Source organism: Cheilinus undulatus, linkage group 6 (assembly GCF_018320785.1).
Source record: "Cheilinus undulatus linkage group 6, ASM1832078v1, whole genome shotgun sequence".
NCBI classification, from domain to species: Eukaryota; Metazoa; Chordata; class Actinopteri; order Labriformes; family Labridae; genus Cheilinus; species Cheilinus undulatus.
Window position 1 is genome coordinate 38,228,316 of NC_054870.1, and position 21,061 is coordinate 38,249,376.

Consider the following 21,061-nt stretch of genomic DNA (forward strand, 5'->3'; position numbering starts at 1 on the left):
ATCCCATAAATGCCTGTTTCTTACAAATGTGATGCCATTTAAAAGGGAAATAAACAGGCTGTCCAACGATGTAAGATTTATTGCTAAGAAGCATTGTTACAACAAAGAAATAATGGATCAAGCTCAAATTTCCTTACTGTAGTGCCAAGTTTATGTTAGAAACTAAAATATAAAACTTGCTCCACATAAGACAAATAGACACAAACATATCAGATTTGAACATTGTACATTTATTCAATGTAGGTTTTTAGGGTATATCCAATCAGCACGGAGGAATGCTTTTGAAGATAAAACAACAATACTGACATAAGGGAATATTTCAAACCATATCCTAGCAGGTGGTGAGGAGCTTAAGAATAGCACCTGGAGGCACATGAACACTATTATTAGAGGCAAAGACAGACCAAAGGCGGTCAAATTTAGTAAAGAAAATGGTTTAATACAGACAGTTAATCTTCAGTTAATCATCTGTCACAGTGGTATTGTGAAACTGTTGGGCAAATCCAAATGGATTTATCTCTTGAACAGTGCAATACTGGTATAATGCAGTGTTTGGCACTGTTTAAACAGGAAGAAAGTTTAAATGCAATGACACAAATACAGACCATCAGACACAACACAGACACCAACAGAACATCCAAAGACATTGCACAAGTATCACTTAAATCAGGCTGTTTAAAGCATCCTGTCCTGCTCTCAGGAGATTGCAAAACACATCCTATCAAAGAGTCCATTTTGAAAGTGAGAAAGTTGGTCACCCTTTATAGTGGTCCCTTTACAGCTGAATAAAATGGGTTTATAAAACCTTAAAAATGCAGTTGAGAATACAACAGACTTTCTTTGTCTTTGTATGGCAGAGTGGACCCACAGCCAAGATTTCACTCCTGAGTCTGTAATTTGCTTTCTTGCCTTTTTTCCATAACATCCAACACTACAGCAAAGGACACCTTGTTCAAGGACTTCTGATTTGAAAAGAAAACAAACTATTCTGAATTGAAGTTCTGCCTTTTTAAGGTTGTAATATAATCTGAACATTTTAAAAGACATTGCTTACAATCTCTTGAGAGCTCTCAGTCTTGATTTTACCCCACTGTTCACTATCTAGTACCCCTTTACAGTGCAAGGAGAGTAGGGTTGCCTTCAACAACAATCTACAGTGTTCTCATCATGTTAAACAATCCAAAATAAATTAGGTCTTGCATAATGCTAATCTGCAACCAGTTGTACAGCAACCTTGACTGTTGTACACGGACAAATGTTTTTCAGTAGCTTTACTTCTTGGCCTTTCCCTGAGCAGCCACGGCCTCCATAGCTTTGCGTACAGTCTCCTCGTCTCCCAGGAACTGCATCGGCTTCATGGGCTTCAAATTCTTGTCCAGTTCGTAGAGGATAGGGATGCCTGTCGGCAGGTTCAGCTCCATGATGGCTTCATCTGACATTCCTACGGATGGCGGTAGACAAACAGAACAATTAAATACCAACAATTTGCATGTTTAGCATGTCTTGATGGATCCACACATTTTTAGTGATTATTTATCATTATAAATAGAATCCTTATGATGGATTGTAGGCAGATGACGCACAGAAAATCAAGGTTTGCGTTTTAATCAAAAGACACATTTTAAGATAATGGGGGAAAGTGTTTTAAAATTCACAATGCTATTACCAGCTTAGCCAGCACAAAGAATTACTGTCTGCAAGAACTATTCATAACTCTGTATTTAAACTCTGTATGCCACACACCCTCTAGATGTTTGACAATCCCCCTCAGGCTGTTTCCGTGGGCGGCGATGAGCACCCTCTTTCCCTTTTTTATCTGCGGGGCAATTTCCTCATTCCAGAAGGGCAGCGCCCGAGCGATTGTGTCCTTCAGGCTCTCACAAGAAGGAAGCTGGTCTTCTGTCAGGTCAGCGTAGCGACGATCCTGCAGAAAAGGCAGCTCTTAAGGTCAAAACACCATAACATTACACAAAATACAGTACTTCAAAACTACCACATAATAGTACACAAAACATTTCAGACCTGTTTGAGTAACCCTCCCTAGTCTGTTTTTTTCATGATAAATCTTTTATGGGATTTTTTTTCATGTTGCATTCATTTTATTGCATGAACGATATGTACAAAAGGATATGACGTAGAGTCATTTTCTTTGTGTTATCATCCCCTCCATTTGAAGTTCCCCCTTATGTTGATGTGATGGGAATTCAAAAAAGGCCTCTGAGCCAAAGTAGTCCGTTGATAATGTGAGGGAAAGTACAGAAATTTGCATGAAATGTAGGAGATAAAAGTTTGCAGAAAAATATATGCTAATGTAATGGTTGGATACATAAACACTCTTTTCAGGTCTTCTATGATAGTACTGTAATGAATTTCTGTACTTTATACTTTTTAACTGAAGGCAGCAACAGCACCATATTGGTGTCTCAGTGTGATTCTACATGATATTACAGCTTTGCAAAGCACATAGCATCACATGTAAATAAACAGCACACAAGCTTTGCATATACACACACGCATGGCATTGTTGTGCTCATCTTCTGCCAGGAACTGCTTTCACAATAGTGAGGTTTCAACCCACCATTTTCAATTTGGCCATTAAAAAACTGACTTTCAATGCTGTAAATAAAAAATAGAAAAAGAGAAGAACATTTAAAATATTGCAAAAAAATGTTTTAATGTTTCAAGGAGGATAAATCTGATCAATAGAAGGAAAGTGCAACTTCCTGCAGTGGAAGCACATTTAGGGAATAAACAACAATGTCCCTGGAGACACACTTCAGTAAGCACCCAGGGCTGTTACTAGAACTCACTAAAGAGAGCATAAATGAAGCAAAAGTTCTTGGTACTCTCCATCCCTCCTCTTCTGCTGTGTTTTTTCTCTTTTTTTGTAGTGCCACCATCTGCTCGAACTTCTGACTCATAATCAGACTTTTCCCTAGTATTGGCTGGGCCCCTGAAAAATTCAGAGAGTGGGCACTTCTCAATTGTGATTTATTGATTATATCAATGCATGTGTGCTGGATCAGTAGCAATAGTGCTCACATGCATCCTGTTATCAGTTACCTCATTTTGGAGTGTATCAAGCTATATTGGGTTTTGGTGCTAAATTACTTATTTTCACCTATTTTTGCCAAGTTTAACCAATTTTTGCAACTTTTTTAATTTTTTTTGGCCAATTTTAACCACTTCTCTCCACTATTTCCACCCGTTTTACCACTTTCAACCCACATTTGACCAATTTTGCCACCTTTCACTCTTTCTTGCCTCTTTAAACTCATTTTGTCCACTTTTTAACCCCTTTTCACCACTACTTCTGTCCATTGTTGCCCCTGCTTTAACCCCTATTCACCACTACTTCTGTCCATTGTTGCCACTTTTTAACCCCTTTTCTCCATTATTTCCATCCACTTATGCCACTACTATCCACATTCAACCAATTTTGTCACTTTTCACTCATTCTTGCTTCTTTTAACCAGTTTTTACCACTCTTTAACCAAATTTCATGACTTTTACTGCTCATTTTTGCCACTTTTAAACCATATTTCCTACTTTCCCTCCACTTTTCACAATTAATCAATTCTTTTCCATGTAATGTCTCAGCTTCATCTACTTTATTTTCTGGCATTCTTACATCTGTGCACATTATGGCTTAGCTTTGATGTCTGACATTACTTTCCTAATGGTTTAGTTCAGTGTATCCATCCACATTGTTAACATTACCAATAAAAGGTAATTCTGTTTGAAGAAAATGCATTTATATTTAAAAAAGGCTACACTGTTATACAGCATAAATGCATCAATACATTTTTTTTTGCATTGATAAGTGTTTTTTATTCAGGAAAAAAAATGTTTATCCCAGCTGAACTTTACACTGGATCATGATTTTGTGGACCTCCAAGGGCCCCTGAAAGCTTTCCCCTTTATCCCCCTTTATGGGCAGCCTTGCTTATAAAATATAATAGCATAATACTAGTGATTGGAAATACACACAAAATTGCATTTTGTATATCCCAATTTCCAAATTTAAATACATTTGGATGGAAACCTTTCTATTTAAGCCACACACACTTACTCTGACAGGGAGGTGTGACGGTCCTGTCTAGAGCATGTGATATAAAAGGGGCTAGTGAAAACAGATAGCCTCATAATTGTTTTTAAATTGAGCATCCAAATGTCAGGTATTTTTTAGAGAGTTTATTTACTTCCTGTTAAGTTTTATCTTAAAAGCAACATAATGTCATGTTTAATGTTTAATCTGCAGGTACTGAAGTTTCTCTGTGCTCTGGAATAAGTCTGTCTCTGCACACCTCAGATCAGCTCATTTCAACCTTCACTGAACTTTGAACTTGAACCTAGGAGACCTCATTCTTGTCAGTCATATATTAACTCACTTTGGACATACTATTAGGTAATAACAGTAGGACACATGTAACCAAATACTATTTCCCCAATGTGTGGTTTGGCCATCAGATTTCATTATCATCTTTTGTAGACAGTGAAGCTGACCGTGTTGTGAACAAAAGGACCAACAAGCCTCACCTTTAATTCAGTGTTTTCACTCTTACCACCTCAGTCATTCCTGCTGATTTCACTCAGTTGTAGTCATGCCTCCTTTGTTATGTCTGTGTGCAGTTAGTTTATCAAGGACTACTTTTATCACAGTTCTGTATTCAGGAATATACACAGCAGATATCATACCCTACCTTGCTGATGATTGTGTAGTAGTCATGGTCAGGGCCCATGGGGGGAGGAGGGATGTCAAACGAGCGCCTCCATATTTTCACCTGAGCCTCTCCGTGTTTTGCTGCGGTCTCTGCCTTGTTTAACCCAGTCAGGCCTCCATAGTGGCGCTCATTGAGACGCCAGGTCCGGTGAACTGGCACCCACATCTGGTCGATGCTGTCCAGGACCAGCCACAGTGTCCTGGTTGCCCGCTTCAGCACGGAGGTGTAGCAAATGTCAAACTCAAAGCCAGCATCTTTGAGAGCGAGGGACAGAGATGTTTAATAGACTCTGAAGCATAAAGAAAATTCAATAGTTTTTTCAGCCATGTTCAGCTCCTACTAAGATTAACAAATCTGCACCTGTTGCATTAGCATAGCTTTAAAAATTCTACCATTTTTTTTACTCAGGTGAATTTGCAAGGTGTTTGATTACGTTATATATTATATTACATTGAGGGATAGTGACTGATTATAAAGTCTAGACATCATATTTGTATTTAAGAGTCTGTAGACAAAGAAAGGACATTATGTCCCAACACTAAAAACAATTCAGTTGTTATCAAATGATATACTGAATCCCGTTGTCTGCAAAAGCTATGGATAAAAACATTTATGGCTGCAGTTCTGACTATACAATAGTCTGATTTATTTGGTTCTCGACGTATGCACTGGTTGCGTTGATCTTGCTGTTAAGGCGCGAGCCAAATGAGGGATATCAATGAGACCAAACTGAATCAAAGATTCAAAGCTTTGAAATCAACCTCTCTCTTTTTAGGGAATCAACTACTTAAGTATTTCTATATTTTCCGTGCTGGCCTGCTCTGTGGTCCTTACAGCAGTGTACCACTGTAGCCACGTAAAGCCATCTCTTCTGCACGTTTGCACATCTTCCCTGTATTCCTGACACGATCAGGGGGGCGGGTCCAGGTCTGATGCTGGGGAATTATGCAACCGTGCATAGGGCGACGACATCTGAGAGAAAAAAAACAGCCATGCATGGTGAAAAGACAATTTCTACCTCACCTTTCAGGGCCTGTCCACCTCTCTTCGCCTCTTTTATGCCGGTTTCGCTTAAATCTGCATCGAACCAGCCGCAGAACCGATTCTCCTGGTTCCAGCTGCTCTCTCCGTGGCGAATAAGCACTAACTTGTAAGCAGCCATGTTTAAGATCAAATGCACTAAGATTTAGAAATTAATCTTGCGGATGTAGAGGATGTTTGGTAACGAGGTTACCTCTCCGGAGAAAAAGACAGATCCACACTGTTGCTATCAAACCGGTGCGGACTTTTATCCAGTGGATTGGTTACTCTACTACTTCCGGGTTTCCACAACCAATGAAATTCAGCCGAAGTCCGTGTTTGTTGTTGTATCCACCAATGGGAGCGGTGGGCGTCATCGGCGGGGTCTGCACACTGACCTTTATCCTGTACATTGCACTACTGACTCCTTCATTCATTTTTCCTCTTTTCTAGACTGCCAGCATAAACCAGGACTCTTGAAACGAACATTTAAATAATTAACCATATGTTTTTTTATTATTATTTTGCAGAGATTGAACCTGAGCCCAGCTTAGTGGGGACCCCCACTGTGCCTGAGGGTGCTAGAAGCATAGTTGAAGACAGCCATGCTCACCCAAGAATAGTCATGAGATGACTAACATCTTGAGGATTTTCTAATACATTGCTTTGAATAGAGTGTAAATCTCACCAAATGCTTTTATTTTGTATTTATTAAAATTTACTTATATATTTCTATTAACATGGGTAAAATATATGATTTGAAATCAGTATTTTTTTGGAAGGCAACTGGTGTCCCCCTCTCAGTGTTTGTGACCCAAGGGGGTCCCAACCACTGGGTTGAGAACTACTGCTTCAGACTACAAGTAGGATGTGATGTAATGTGTCGTCACCTTATGATCATCAGGAGCCGATGGGATACTTATTCGTGGAATGATAAAAGCTGTTGATATTTGCATTTTACTTCTGTGAGAAACTAAAATGCTCAGTGAGATGCCGCTTCCTCCCATGGCTGCACAAAATGTGACAGTCCACCTTGAATACAATATATTCCTGAGCACACTAAAGTTGTGGTTCTCAGCTGCTGGGGCAGGACCCTAAAGTGGGTCGCACAGCCCTTTTGAGTGTGGTCTAAATGTGCCTGAAAATTACAGAGCTTTGATTTGTCACATTTTGTAGCGTCTGAGGTTCAAACTGTGGGGTGACTGTGGCTGTAGGTAGAGTCAGTTCAGCAGTCACATGTGGATGTGCCCTTCAGCAAGACACCCCAGTTTGCTCCCAATGTGTGTAAATACGTATGGATGCGTATGAATGGCACTGAATAGCTCATACTGATGGCCAATTCTCCTTAGCAACCTCTCAGTATGTGAACGTGGAGTGGATTGGAAATGATCGGGTATGTGTATCTGCCAGTTAGGATCTTTGCCACGTCAACCTGTGTCCTGCTGCTCTGGCCTCCTTATGGCCTCAGCCTCTCCAGGTATCCTCCCAGCTGCCCCCTCTATGCGGTCGTCCCCCAGCGTCGGGACCACTGGGTCCTGGTTCCCGTAAAAACACAGCTGCCATTCCCATATCAGGCAGCTGACCCTTTCCATCCTGCTTTAGCAATGGACACATGATCTGACCAATGATACCCAAAAATACGCCCAAGAGAAGTTGTCAAAACCAGACAGACCAAGGACTCCTGTAGAAGACTTTGGGTTGTAATTCTGCATCGAGGAGTTGATGGGACGTGAGGCTCAATCAGTTGGGCATCACTGCACTAAAGAGACTGATGATACGTACACGAGTTATTTTCAGTATTACATTATAAGTTTATAAGTTGGATTATATATTGATTTATTCCAAGATAGGCTATGGGTCATGACTTATTTGAAGAAATTAAGAAAACAGGATTGTGAGACTGGAAGTTAAATGGGGTTTGTTAACTATTCCACTATTTATGGTCACCCCTAATCTGAAGATGTACATTTGTCCCTAATGAAGAATATCAGGCTACTTAGTTTAAGATCAGTCTTGTTGTTTACAAGGATGTCTAAATTAGAAGAAAAACACACCAACTCAACTTTGTTTGAACCTCTCAGGGTTAAATGAGTAAGAGTGAACGTTTCTGGTGGCCTTGGTGTGAACTCTAGTTTCAGATGTTGTAAGTCGGTGGTTTATCATAAGAACATTTTGCCTCTTAGAAAGCCACGAGATTATTTATCTCAATGCTGTTGGCACATTACCCAATCTTACTCAATCTATTGCACAGCAGCTCTTACATATTTCATGGCTTAGTATTACAGCTGCTTCTGCCTAATATAATATGTCAAAATTATACCAAATATGAAAACAAAAACATTGGGATGTCACTAATTCAGGATCTGGGCAACTGGCTACATGGGCTCAAACGGATTTTTTTTTTCTATACTGTTTTGAGCTTCAGTCTAAAACAGTGATTTCTGAGATGTTTTCCTTGGAGCCTCCCCCTGTAGTATCCTGACCTAATCCCCACTTCATATCCCACATGAAAAAGGTGAAACATTGCTATCGAAAATGAGCCTCAGTTTTAATTGTTGTCATCACAAATTTAATTGAAAATATGCTATTCTATAAAACAAAACTGCTGATCCTTATTTAAAGAGGAGCAAAGAACCACATTGAAAGCTTCTGGCAATCCCCTTTAGATAATTTTTGAGAAGTCCAGCCCCTCTCATATACCATGTATGGGAGCTTTTCCAGATGAATGTGTAATACAATGCAATGCATAGATGAAACAGTCTACCTGGCATGTCAGGTTAGAGGCCCAGATTGGGAATGGTCTAAAGCAGTGATTCTCAACTGGTCCAGTATCTGCCCCCTTCTTCATGAGAAATTTTGACCCAATTTTCTGAAAGTTTTCAATTTTATTTGTAGAAAATTTTGTACTTACATGGAACAAAACATATGACTGAACAAAAGACAAAATAGTACAGAAATACTTAAAAAGCACATTATCACAGAAGCTCTGAGAGGAAATGCATGCATACATTTTCTTTTTCTCTGTTTTCACATTAAATGATGAGACTGCCCAGAGAAAAGGCAATGAATTCATTCAGATCTCAAGAAGACAACTGAAATGTTTTTACTTTCTTACTGGAAAATGTCATAAAATAAAATGTGTGGTTTCACACAACGATCCGGAAAACGTCTCATACACAGAGTTTTGTCGTTTTTGAAAAGAAAACAACTCAGTGCTGTTCTTTGTTCTTATTTTAACTAAAAAAAGTCATCAATTTCTGATAAAACTGGCGCATCCACGAGAATGTCTTCCGCCATAACTGTACTGGCCTCTTGTTGCTACTTGCTTATGTAACGGCTCTGCCGCGTACTGCCCCTTGTCACTGATTGGTCCTGTCACTTTCTAACCGGGCCCAAGCGGTTCAGACGGGAGCTTTGCAAGATGGATTCACCAGTGAGAAACATGAATACGGGCGTATCCATCTGCTTTGCAAGGTTATCACCACTGTGACCACCTTTTGGGCCCCAAACCACAGGTTTAAGGACCAGTCAGTTTTTAAACGCTGTCTGCTGTCTTCCTAGCAAATATTTACACTGTAGCTTCATCAGGCAATTAAAAATAACCCCTAATAAATGTGCAGTTACTTCATAACAGTGGTGCTCAACTGGTCTTGCTTCCCTAATTAGCAATAACGGCCCAATTAAGATGTCTTGAACAATGAATATTGAGGGTTGTATCTTATTTGGAAAAAAAAAGTGACTGAGCAAAGACATTACATGCGTGTCATTATAGAAAATGATATGTGTGCAATGCCATGATTTAGTAGTAATGTGCAGTTGCAATCATACTCAACAATATTGTGACTTTTTAATTGCAATTATGATCAAATTCATAAATGGTATTACAAGTCTTCGTGCTTGGTTATACATGAAAATGCACAAAATAATTATAGTTCTGCAGTGTGTTTTTGTCAGCTCAAAATAAAAAAATATTAAGAAGCGTAAAAAACCTGAAGTTTCAATAGTACTGTTTTCAAAACAATATTTAAAAAAATATGTTTTCCCTTCTTTGAAATTCAAGGTACTTCAACAAAGTGTAATGGTGGCACTATTTTAAACTTAAAGGCCTTTCCGCACACATTTTATCTAATCTTTTAACGTGCTACTTTCATGCAATAATGTAATTGCACAGTCTGCCAATGCATTGCAATTGCAATTAGATTAACTGTGCAACGCTAGCATGCAAACATACAGTATTTTCTTCCATCATAAGGTGTGCATTTTGGATGTTTTCTTTTTGAGAGACTAAATGATTAAAACAAGAAAGCATTTTTTACCCAAGTTAAACAGGATTAGATCTCAAGAAAATGAGAAAAATTAACTTATCATGAACAGATTCATTTCAGCTTACACCTTCTGTACGTCAGACTTTTTACACATTTTTTCCAGGCACACCTTCACAACCCACTGAAAACAGCTCTGTGACCCAGTTTTGAGTCCAGACCCACCTGTTGAGAACCACTGCCCTATACCAAATGCAAAAAGGACTGACATGTTTATGTGAACTTAATAGAAAAGCAGTATTTGGATGTTTTCTGCACTCTAATGAAGGAATTTTAAGATCATACTTTGTCTTTCGCAGCACAGAGTCTAGATCTACATGCGTAATGTAAGTGAATGTGTTATGGGCACATCTAGAGGAAAAAAGTAACCAAATTTGGGGAAATTGTTATTGATTTGAAATCTGAAGCTACTACACCCCCTAGTGGGCAAATTGAATCATTGTTTCAAACCCCAGGAACATAAGGGAGGATGTACAGAACACAGCTATTATCATGTTATTTTTCCACCCATTTTCTCAGGACATATCGTTCCAAAAATACTGTGCTTATTCTGACAGTAAGTGAGGAGGGTATGAGCCTGCTTCCGCCGTATTAAAAATGTGCAAATGTCACTACAGTATTGCTAAGGTAAGGAGAAAACATGTTTCACAGTGTTGTGTTTCTCTCAACACAGCAGAGTGATGTAACAGAGAAAGTTTTGGCTGCTGTGTAAAAGTGTGGGAAAAGTGATGCTGGTAAAAGAGCTGAGCCATGTGAGATTATATGTTTGTTTTACTTCCAAATGTGTAATTCTGCTTACACTGCTATAAGAGAGTCCCACCTTTGATTTTAGTTCAGGGAAAATAAACCATCACCTCCCTCTCTGTCTTTGAGGTGATGTTTTAGCACAGTACAAATTACAGGTGACGAATGATAGAGGTGTTGCTAACGTCACTTTCAAGAATGTGCCAAAGAGCCAATAAATTTCAGACAGGAAATTAGTGAAATTATCCACCCAGTCGTTCCCTCCCTCTGTCTCTCTAACTCTCTCTAAAGTTTTTCAGAGTAAAAGGAAGCGGTGGCATTTTCAAGGCTCTAAAAATAGCCTCATTTCCCACCACTATGGGCTTCACTGGCTGCCATTGCACTCACGCTACCCATGAACACTGAGCCCCATTCAGTCGCATTGTGTGGCCAAAAGCTGCTGCAGCAGATGTGGAATCAGAGAGAAACTGCACGTCCTGGAACAGTCTGCTGATTCATGCCTCACACACACAGGAAATGTCAGTCTCAGATTCCTGCCTGGGTCTTTACGTCAGACATTTCTGCACATCTTTTTACCCCGTCTCTGCTCCTTCACTTGTTCTGTCGGTCTCCATCTGTTTTCTCAGCCCCTTCTCGTCTGCAGTGGAATGTGCACCTCAGCAGGTTTTCATGAAAGCGTGGTTAACACAGCACTGCTGCTGTTTTAAGCATGTTTCATGTGCCTACATGCAGACTCCCAAAGCGAGACAGGAGAAGAGGGAGAAAAAAACAGAAAGGCAGACACACGGGCAGGATGGAGCACTTCCTCTGGGAATTACCCACCCAGACTTTGGGTGCGGGAGAAAGATCTTTTCCAGTCCAGCTGCTGAGTGGGTTATAACCAACCAAGTTTACACACCTGGTTCAATAAACTCTGTCACACCAGAGGAAGGAATCTGAAAAACAAGGAGCTGAACATGACTGTGGGTTGAAGAAAATGAGCTGTAGTTAGGCTAAAGGCTGCTATTGGTCGCTTACTCGCCATCTTATCAGCTGCAAAGTGTGGATGCTCTCACTCCAGACCTAGATGGTTACACAGTACGAGAGGGAAAAACATGCAGCTTCAATTCAAAATGTGCCAGAAATATAAGATTTAAGGACTGGGTATGACTTTGACCTGTGCAATGAGGTACGAAAACCTAGTAGCACAGACCAATTTTTTTGTAGCAAGTGTGACATATATGTCATACTGTACAGCCCTGCATAATGTATGTCCAATCACCTTCTGAGATTTGTTCTTGAAAGGTTCTGCTCTTCCCAAACACCATGGGGTGTTGGCTAGATGAATGTGACATATACAACCTGCAATGCATACATGAAGCTTCTATCTGGCATGTCAGGTCAGGGATAGCATGAAATTTTATCAACAATCCTTAGTGCCACCCCAAAACCCTGAACTATGATTGGCCATCTTCTTTGTCAGAGTCAGGACCTATGTCAGAATTAGCAGTTTGGACTTTACATATGTGGGGATTAGTGGAGTTAGAAATGGTAAATTATTTAAAACTGACTGGTGAATGCGCACTTAAATGCTACTCCTTTGAAAATCAGTGCCCCAGTCAAAAATGTCTGGACACATAGCTGAACCCTACATGCTCAGAATGCTGGTCCATGTGAAGTCCTCTCATGCTGGTATTGCTAAGGCATGTCTGGAGAGTTCTATGAATTTGTGTGCAGTAAGTCTCAACAAAACTGTGAAAAATCAAATTCCTCTTGGGGAACTTTGATTTTTCTTTGAGTTTTTCTACTTCTTCTTTTTTTTTTTTTGCACAAATTTGTCATGTGTTTTCCCCCACTTTCCTCGCTGAGTTCCACTGAAGGAAGTTTTGTACAAAAAGGCCCTTATGATCTAACTTTAGAAATGACAGCATTTTATTGGTTTGAGTGAGCCAGACAGCTGAGGCATCAAATTAGCATGAATGTCAGAAAGTATGATTGCACTGACAGAATGTGACTTTATGTTTGAACAAGAATTAAATTTAGAAATAGGAGGAAAGCAGCAACCAAAAACCCCCTTTAGCATGCATACAGGTGCATCTCAAAAATTAGAATTAAATTAAATGTTCTTTTTTTCCTGTGATTTACTTCAGAGAGTTAGATTTCCATATATTCAAGATTCATCTCATACAAAGTGACACAGCAAACCTTTGTGTATTGGATTTTTAACAGTATTCTGATATTTTGAGGTAGTGGATTTTTTATTTTGTGAGCCATAAGCTATAATCATCCAGACTGAATTGAAAACATGTCTTGTAAATATTTGAAATGTTTCACTTTGTATGAGATTAAGCCAGAATATATGGAAGTATAACTTCTAAAATTAAAGGGGACATATTTTACCCTTTAAAGACAAGTTTATATTGGTCTCAGAGGTCCCCAAAACATGCCTGTGAAGTTTGTTGCTCAAAAAAAAAAACACTCCAGTAATGGATTGTTGCATGCCTAAGGGCGCACTCACACTAGGCCATCTGTACCGTGCCTGGGCCCGTTTCAGCCTAAAGTCTGGTACATATGGCCAGTGTCAGTGCAATCGTTCCATGCTTCAGCGCGGCACGCTTCACGGTCCCGGCACGGAAGAACAAGGTGGGCCTAGGCATGGCACGGATGCAAATGAAGGAGCACAAGTGCAGGAATGTGACGTAGTGTGAAGTAACAACAAGAGGAAGCCGCTTGAGAGCGCAGAGAGCACACACAACCGCGTGCTAGAGACAGCAGGATCCCAGTCCAATCTACATTTCTACCCGGTTTCTGGCAAAGTCAGGCTTTAATGACTGTGAGAGGTTTTTAAGCTTGTGAAATAAAGCTTCTTCCCTTGATTGAGTCACAAACAGCAGCTCACAGGATATCACACACCTTTCATCCTCCATGCATAAAGGAGAGTGCCAAATACGCGGACAAGTGTGTGCCGGGCTTAATCTCACGTCTGATTTGACCTCTCTTGTTATAAAATTATAATGCCAAACAATCATCCACTGAATTAACTTACCTCTAATTCTATATCATGTCACCAAGAAGTAAAATTGTGATCTTGATCGCTGACGTTTGAACGGAACATCATTTATTAATCCTTAGGTGTTTTCACCTCCAGCTCTCATCAGATGGTTAAAATTGCTCTCATCACAGTGGAAAAAAACTTTTAACTGAACATTTTAATCCTGCTCTGGACACAGGCTGTTCTGTGACCTCTTGTTTGGTGCAGCAAGCATCCAGAGTTATGTATAGAAATGGTACAGTTCATGGTGCATAAAGGAAAGCAAGATAGTACACGGACATGCAGAGGAATGACTGTAGGGGCTCATACGAGTTAAGAAGTTGGGGTTTTATTCAGCAGAAGTAACTGGAACTCTGATCAAGTTCCAGATTATATGATGCGAGCAATAATTCTCCGCCATGAACCACTTTCTCTCCCTCTCTCTCTCTCTCCCCTCACTGTGGTCTGTACAGTAAACGTAGCTACTGATCCCAGGTCAGCTAAAATAACTTCGGTGTCAGATCAGATGTTGTATAAATCTTTTGCTATTTTACAGCCTAAAAAACAATATTTATGCATACTGAGTCATCAACACGTACAAATTCATCAGCGGTGGATGCTTCGTGTGATGACGTTGGAGTGTGACGTATCCATGCCCAGGCCTGGATGCGCTGAGCAGTGTGAGTGCAGGCCAAGGGGGGGGGGGGGTCAGATGGGCTTCAGCACGGTTAGAATATGGCACAATACGGATGGCCTAGTGTGAGTGCGCCCTAAAAAACCTCTGTCTTAGCCCTGTTTCCCAGTTTCTGTGTCTGTAGCTTTAAATGTTAATGAGCTGCCTGACTCCGCCCCTGACTCTGCCCTTCTCAAGAAATGGATGTGGCCTAATGGGTGTGGCTCTCCTGAGCCTAGGATCAGAAGAGGAGGGCAGAACTTTTTTCCAGGCAGGGAGGGCCAACTGGACCTGGGGGCGGGGCTAACTCGCCACATGACATCATGAGGGGAAAATCTGAGAGCAGCTCCTTAATGTCTCATTTTGCTTTCAAAACTCACAAGTCACAAGTCACCTGCACCCCATGATGTCAAACACTTCAATATATACTGTCCCCTTTTTTCTTTACAATCCCATAGTAAGTTCCTTTTTCTGTCAGTCATAATTTTCAATCAGCCAAATGTTCATATTTTCATTCAAAACAGAGGCAGGCCTATATCCAAACAAGAAGTCAATCACAAAAATCCAAAAAGACACGAAACAGTTTTAATTGAATAGTAGTGGAATTTCAAAATGGAGACATTAGTTGCAATTAATCACAAGTAAAATTTTCATCTTGAAGCAGCAGGTAGAATAAGAACATTTCAATTTTAAGAGATGCAAGCAAAGATACATTTTTAAGGTTTCCCTGCATACTTGAAGAGAGATATTCTTGATATTCTTTGTCAATATGCTGATCATACCTGTAATTTCAAAGCACAGTCTTGCATCACGTAAGTCATTTTCATGTCAATTTTCTGGCAGGATCAACTAGTTTGTATAGTGCTGTGAAAAAGTGTTTTCCTTTTCACACTGAAATGTTTCATATCATCAACAAATTCTCATATTGGACAAAGATAACCTGGGTCAATACATAATGCAGTTTTTAAATAATGATTTCATTATGAGGGAAAAAGCCATCCAAACCTACCTTGCTCTACTGTATGGAAGAAAGTAACCTCCCCCTTGTTAAATCATGACTTAACTTTGATTAACCACATTCTTTACGGAAAGCTGAGTTCAGTTTCACTTGCCACACCCAGGCCTGGTTTATGACAGACCCACTGACTCAAGGAGTTACTTATAAAGAGCCCGTTGGACAAAATGAAGCAGGCTTTAAGATCTCAAAAAAGCAACACATTATGCCAGGATCTGAAGAAATTCAAAGACAGATAAGAAACAAAGCCATTGACATGTATCAGTCTGGAAAAGGTTACAAAGCCATTTCTAAGGCTTTGGGGCTCCAAATAACCACGGTGAGAGCCATTATCCACAAATTTAAAAAACTTGAAACAGTGTTGAACCTTTCCAGGAGTAGCGGGCTGAACAAAACTACTCCAAGAGCACATCGAAGACTCATCCAGGAGGTCACAAAAAAACCGAGAACAACATTGAAAGACCTGCAGGCCTCACTTGACTCAGTTAAAATCTGTAGGTCTTGATTCAACAATGAGAAAGAGACAGGGTGGAAATGGCATCCATGAGAGTTCCAAGGTCAAAACCACTGTCGGCCAAAGAGTCAAAGTCTGGACTTAAATCCAATTGAGATTCTGTGGCATGACCATTCCTGCTCAAAAACCCTACAAGAGGGGGGCAAAATTCCTCCACAGTAATGTGAAAGACTCTGCCAGTTTTTCACAAATGCTTGCAGTTGTTATCACCAAGGGTGGTACATAGTTGTTAGGTTTAGGGGACAATTACCTTTTCACATTGGGCCAGGCAGGTTTTGGATGGCTTTATTCCCTTAACAAATGAAACCATCATTTAAAAACTGCATTTTGTATTCACCCAAGTTATCTTTGTCTAATATCAAGATTTGTGTGATGATCTGAAACATTTCAGTGTGACAAATTTGCAAAAATTAAGAAATGCTTTTTCATAGCACAGTATTTACTTCCATCCAAGGCATCAGTATGTATGACGCTGCTTTTAGACACAGCCAGAGAGAGCTGTTTGAAAGTGTTACCATGACTATTAGACGGCTGGTCCAATGCAGACGGGTGGGAAAGCACATACAGGAAACGTCTCTTTGGTTGACTAGCCAAGGTAAATATCAAGAGAAACGCCTGGCTCTATATGTCCTTAGACCATGTTGTGTGGTGGAACAAATTGCCACCTTCTCAGCTGTGGTGCCCAAACTCCTCCTATGATGTCAGGAGGTGAAATGTTCAAGTCATTACCTGTGATGTGATTGTAAGAGTTCTTTGTTTGGATCGGGACATGATGTTTCAGAACTGAAGAAAAAAAAAACTCTTACGCAAACCCTTACATCTATAAACTGTGTGAGAATAAAGAGGCTGTTAACACTGCAAGTTTAAAAGGACTCTTAGGGTGAATGTGAGGATTCATTTTTTGACCCTAAATGTCCTCATATGTTCAACTTGTGAGTCATCCAAAGCTTAAATGAGTCACTGAATTTCTCTCAATATCAAACCAAACCCTGCAGTCAGAGCTTTGTTTGTGCAGCACAAGGCCTGTTGTGTGGTGGTTGTATACAACAGTGTTTCCACAGGAGTCGACACGTGGACAGGATGACGCTTCTGTGGAAATCTCAGAGGGGGAGAAGGTCGGGGGGAGAACTCCTTTCCCCCTCTTTAGAAGTGCTAGATTTATATCCCAGTGCTGCAGCTGGTTGACATTAACCCTTACACTCCTGTGAATCCAGGCACAGATGTCACCTTACAACCTGTGCTGGTTTTGCTGTTGTCACTGCAGACTATTTGCATTACAGAACCATAAACTTGATTTTAAGTTGTAGTTTAGACATACTTTGGCTGTTTGGCTACTGGGGAAGGATTACTAGAACTTCAGGGAAAAAAAACAGAATAATAAGATTGTAAAATAATTTACTTCAAGTTACATGGGGGAACTTTATTATGATTCTACGTGACCTACAAAAAGCCAACAGGACCATCAAATAAAAGTGTGATAAACATTTAAAATTCACTGAAAGATTCAATTTAAACATTTGAAATAAAGAAGTATGGGATTTTCTTATGAAAAACAGTAGCAACATACGACAAAAATTTAGAGAGGAAGTACTCTTTGACCACAGGGGGCACCAAAATCACCACAAAATGGAGGTATCTGCCAGGTCAGGTATGGGAGCGTATGTTGGTTTGGAACTTCGCCACGTCAGCCCTGGTCCTGTATTCCTGATCCTCCAGGCCTTCGTCAGACCCACATCTCTCCAGGTATCCTCCCTAGTGATCTGGATCAGCCCTCTGGGTCCCAGGCAGCAGGGGCCCAAAGAAGTGTGCAGCTGCTACCTAATATTCCTGTTTCTTTTCAGCTGTCTTATCCAATACAGGTAAAGTCCAAAAATAACCTTTAAAAAAACAAGAACACTTGGTTATGCAGCACAAAAAACAGTTAAGTTACTTGTTTGGGCTCAGAAAAAAATGATTATTTATATCTTGGTACAGACTCTTATTTTTTTTCCATACTGAACCTCTTTTTAAGATTTATTTTGGAATTTCATAAATCTGCTTCTAAGGAAAAGGACAGTGGATATAGTATGAACCTAAAAATAGAGAGAGGGGAATTACATTACATGCTGGTTATGTCATTTAGAAGCATTGGTTTCAAGCTCCAAAAATAACGTTATTTTGTCACTGATAGATGCCTTCAAGCATCAATAATGGTGCCCTGTAATCCTGGTTTAGGGTAGCATATGTTTGTACTGATGCATGACACAATAATGACGAGAGAAATTAACTATTAGGGAGTTTAAACAGTTTAAAATGCTGAAACTGATTATAAATAAGGCTTGCTTCCTGTTTGAGCTGCTCCTGTCCCTACATTAAGAGTCAACAGATATTAGTTGTGTTTTTTTAGATCTAATACTGATACCATTATTAGAAGGTCATTAAATTGATAACTAATATTTGGAACAGATATGCATTTACTGTAAAATGAGCCATTAGAGGGTTTCAGTGAGGACTTTTACATTTAAAATAAACCTTTTATTGAAATAAAGCAGACTAAGTCATTAAAAATGACACAAAGTGGCTGTGTACAACAGCAGTAAAGGGAAGTATTTATCTCTACAACTGGAAAAATTTTAACATTTCTGTTTGTTTTATCCAGTAGTACAGGTACTATGGGACTTAAGTACAACCCCAATTCCAAAACAAATGGGTTGCTTCACAAAATGTTTAGCAAAATGTTCAGTCCAGGTTCTGATCTGGCCTGCCTGCAGTCCACACCTTTCATCAATAGAAAATATTGGTGCATCATAAAGTGAAAATCCAGCAAAGAAGACTGAGGACTGTTGAGCTGATAGAACCTCCTCGCTTCCCAGACGTTTGTTGTTAAAAGACGAGGGGATGCTACACACTGGTAAACATGGCCCTGTCGTCCCTACTTTTTTGAGATGTGTTGCTGCCTTCAAAGTCAAAATGAGCTAATGCTGAGTTTCAAAATCTGACATACTCTTTATATACTACTGTGAATAAAATATATAATAAAATATGGATTTATGAGTTTTGAAAATCATTGCACTGTTTAATTAACATTTTACATGGTGTCCCAACTTTTTTGGAATTGGGTTTGTCAAGGTAGCGCCATATTGTTTTAATAGCCTGACACAAGTATAATCTTTGAATTTAAATGTAACTTTTCTAATTATGACAAACTTAATGTAGCAAAAAAACTGCGTTTTAGAAAAAGATTTTCTTCCTCTGGATTAGAACTGGTGATGCATTCATGTGTTCATCATTTAAATGATGCAAATGATAAAGATGGAGATCATTTAGAGCCGGGCTGGGAAGCATCTTATGACAGAGGCAATGTAGGGCACATTTTTAATTTATTTATTTTATTGGTGATCTATAAAATGAAATGTTGATGCATACAATAATACTGGCCCTAATAATCAGCCAGGCTGATCAGTCGACCCCTTCTTTACATGTTGCCCTGCACACACATTTGGTTGTCCCCCTGGCAAACCTAGAGAGTGGGCCCTCGCCAGTTATTTTTATTGATAGTGACAATGCATGTGTTAGATCAGTAGCACTGGGGCTAGTGCCCTGGCTAACAGTTACTTTATTTCCGAGCTGAAAAGAATGTCAAACTATTATTGAGTGTTATTTATATGAGCCACATTTAAACCCACTGCAACACCTTTCCTCACCCATTTTGCCACTTTTAATCAATTTTGTGCAACTTTTGTGTTTTTTCACTGCTGTTGCTCAGAAAATTTTATCATATTTTAACTCATTTTCATCACTTTGTGTCACCTACTTTTGAAATATTTATCCACTTAAACCCATTTTGCTCATTCTTAAATCCCATAATATCACCATTTCTGCCCATTTTTTTCCACTTTGCGCCCATTTTTCCTTTTTTTAACCAATTTTTGTCATGTTTTCATCCAATTTTACCCAATTTTCCTCCCATATACCATTTCAACCCTTTTCTGTCACCTATTGTTGCCTCTATTGACTTCTTTTTGCCACAAATTACCCCTTTTATTACTTTGTAAGCCAATTTGGCCAATTCTAACTGCATTTGATTGTTTGTTTTGCCCATTTTTGCCACTTAATACCTATTTTGCCCTTTTTACATTTGTTTCTGTCAGTTTTTGCCACTTTACACATATTTTTGCCACTTTTAACCTTATGTCTACTACTTATTAAAGTCACATTTCACACCCTTTTCTGTCCACTTTTGCCTTTTTTTTTAACCCATTTTGAGTCTGTTTTAAGCAAACAGGTTTACATTTTTTAGAAGAATACCACAGCATAAATAAATGTCACTTTTATAATAGTGGTTTAAAAATAGTGTTTTTTCAGGTTTTTAAAAAGTTAGAATGTCACAGCTTAATTTTCCAATAAACCATGTTTTATTCTAATCTCTATGGACCCCTGTTTATCTGGGCCCTCTCTCCTCTTTATGCCCCTTATAGGCAGCTCTGTTTATATGATATCTTTCTTGGGTCTTTTTGCACTAAATAAGGTAAGAAATCTACACGTTTCTCTTTTTTCTTGTCAACTGGCTTAATTTTTTCATGCTGCTGCTTTTTTCTTCTCTTTTCTGCAATATTGTGTTTTCCTTTATTAGGTCTGGAGCCGTGGTGATGCAACTGTTGTTTTTTATGTTCCTTTCCAAGATTAACTCATCACATTGAAGTGGAAGAATGCATGAGAAAGAGGAGAAGTGTATCCGTGAGTAATGCTTGTTGTTTGCCAGCAACAAGTGTGCAAGCATGAGCATAAATGTATCAAAGAATGAAACAGCTGTTCACACATAATACCAGCTCTTTCTTGCTTTTACAGTATATTTATGCTACTTGTCTGCTGTATTATTCTGAACAGACGAGATACTGAATCATCTTCCAATGCTTGGCTTCATTTTCATTGGCTGAACATCAGCCCACCTCCAGAACCCCAACAGACTGTTCCGGTAAGGACAAGCCTCTTTCCAGATCACAACACACACACACACACACACACTTTTTTTCACAACAGTAGGATGACACACATGCTTT

At 39.4% G+C, this 21,061-nt stretch overlaps 1 protein-coding gene across 1 annotated transcript; it reads right to left on the reverse strand.

The window, feature by feature from the left end:
* Positions 1–216: 216 nt before the first annotated feature.
* Positions 217–6,014, reverse strand: LOC121511595 (phosphoglycerate mutase 1). Its single transcript, XM_041790374.1, has 4 exons — positions 5,748–6,014; positions 4,704–4,978; positions 1,744–1,924; positions 217–1,441 (listed from the first exon to the last, which is right to left on the reverse strand). Exons 1-4 carry the CDS (start codon positions 5,884–5,886, stop codon positions 1,272–1,274), a joined length of 765 nt encoding a protein of 254 aa, XP_041646308.1. The 5' UTR covers positions 5,887–6,014; the 3' UTR covers positions 217–1,271.
* Positions 6,015–21,061: the final 15,047 nt, after the last annotated feature.

Excerpts from the sequence above, each read along its gene's own strand:
- LOC121511595 (XM_041790374.1), bottom strand. The coding sequence starts at position 5,886 with ATGGCTGCTTACAAGTTAGTGCTTATTCGCCACGGAGAGAGCAGCTGG. Across the intron at positions 4,979-5,747 it reads AGGTGGACAGGCCCTGAAAG|ATGCTGGCTTTGAGTTTGAC; the intron begins GTGAGGTAGAAA and ends TCGCTCTCAAAG. Across the intron at positions 1,925-4,703 it reads ACTACACAATCATCAGCAAG|GATCGTCGCTACGCTGACCT; the intron begins GTAGGGTATGAT and ends CCTTTTCTGCAG.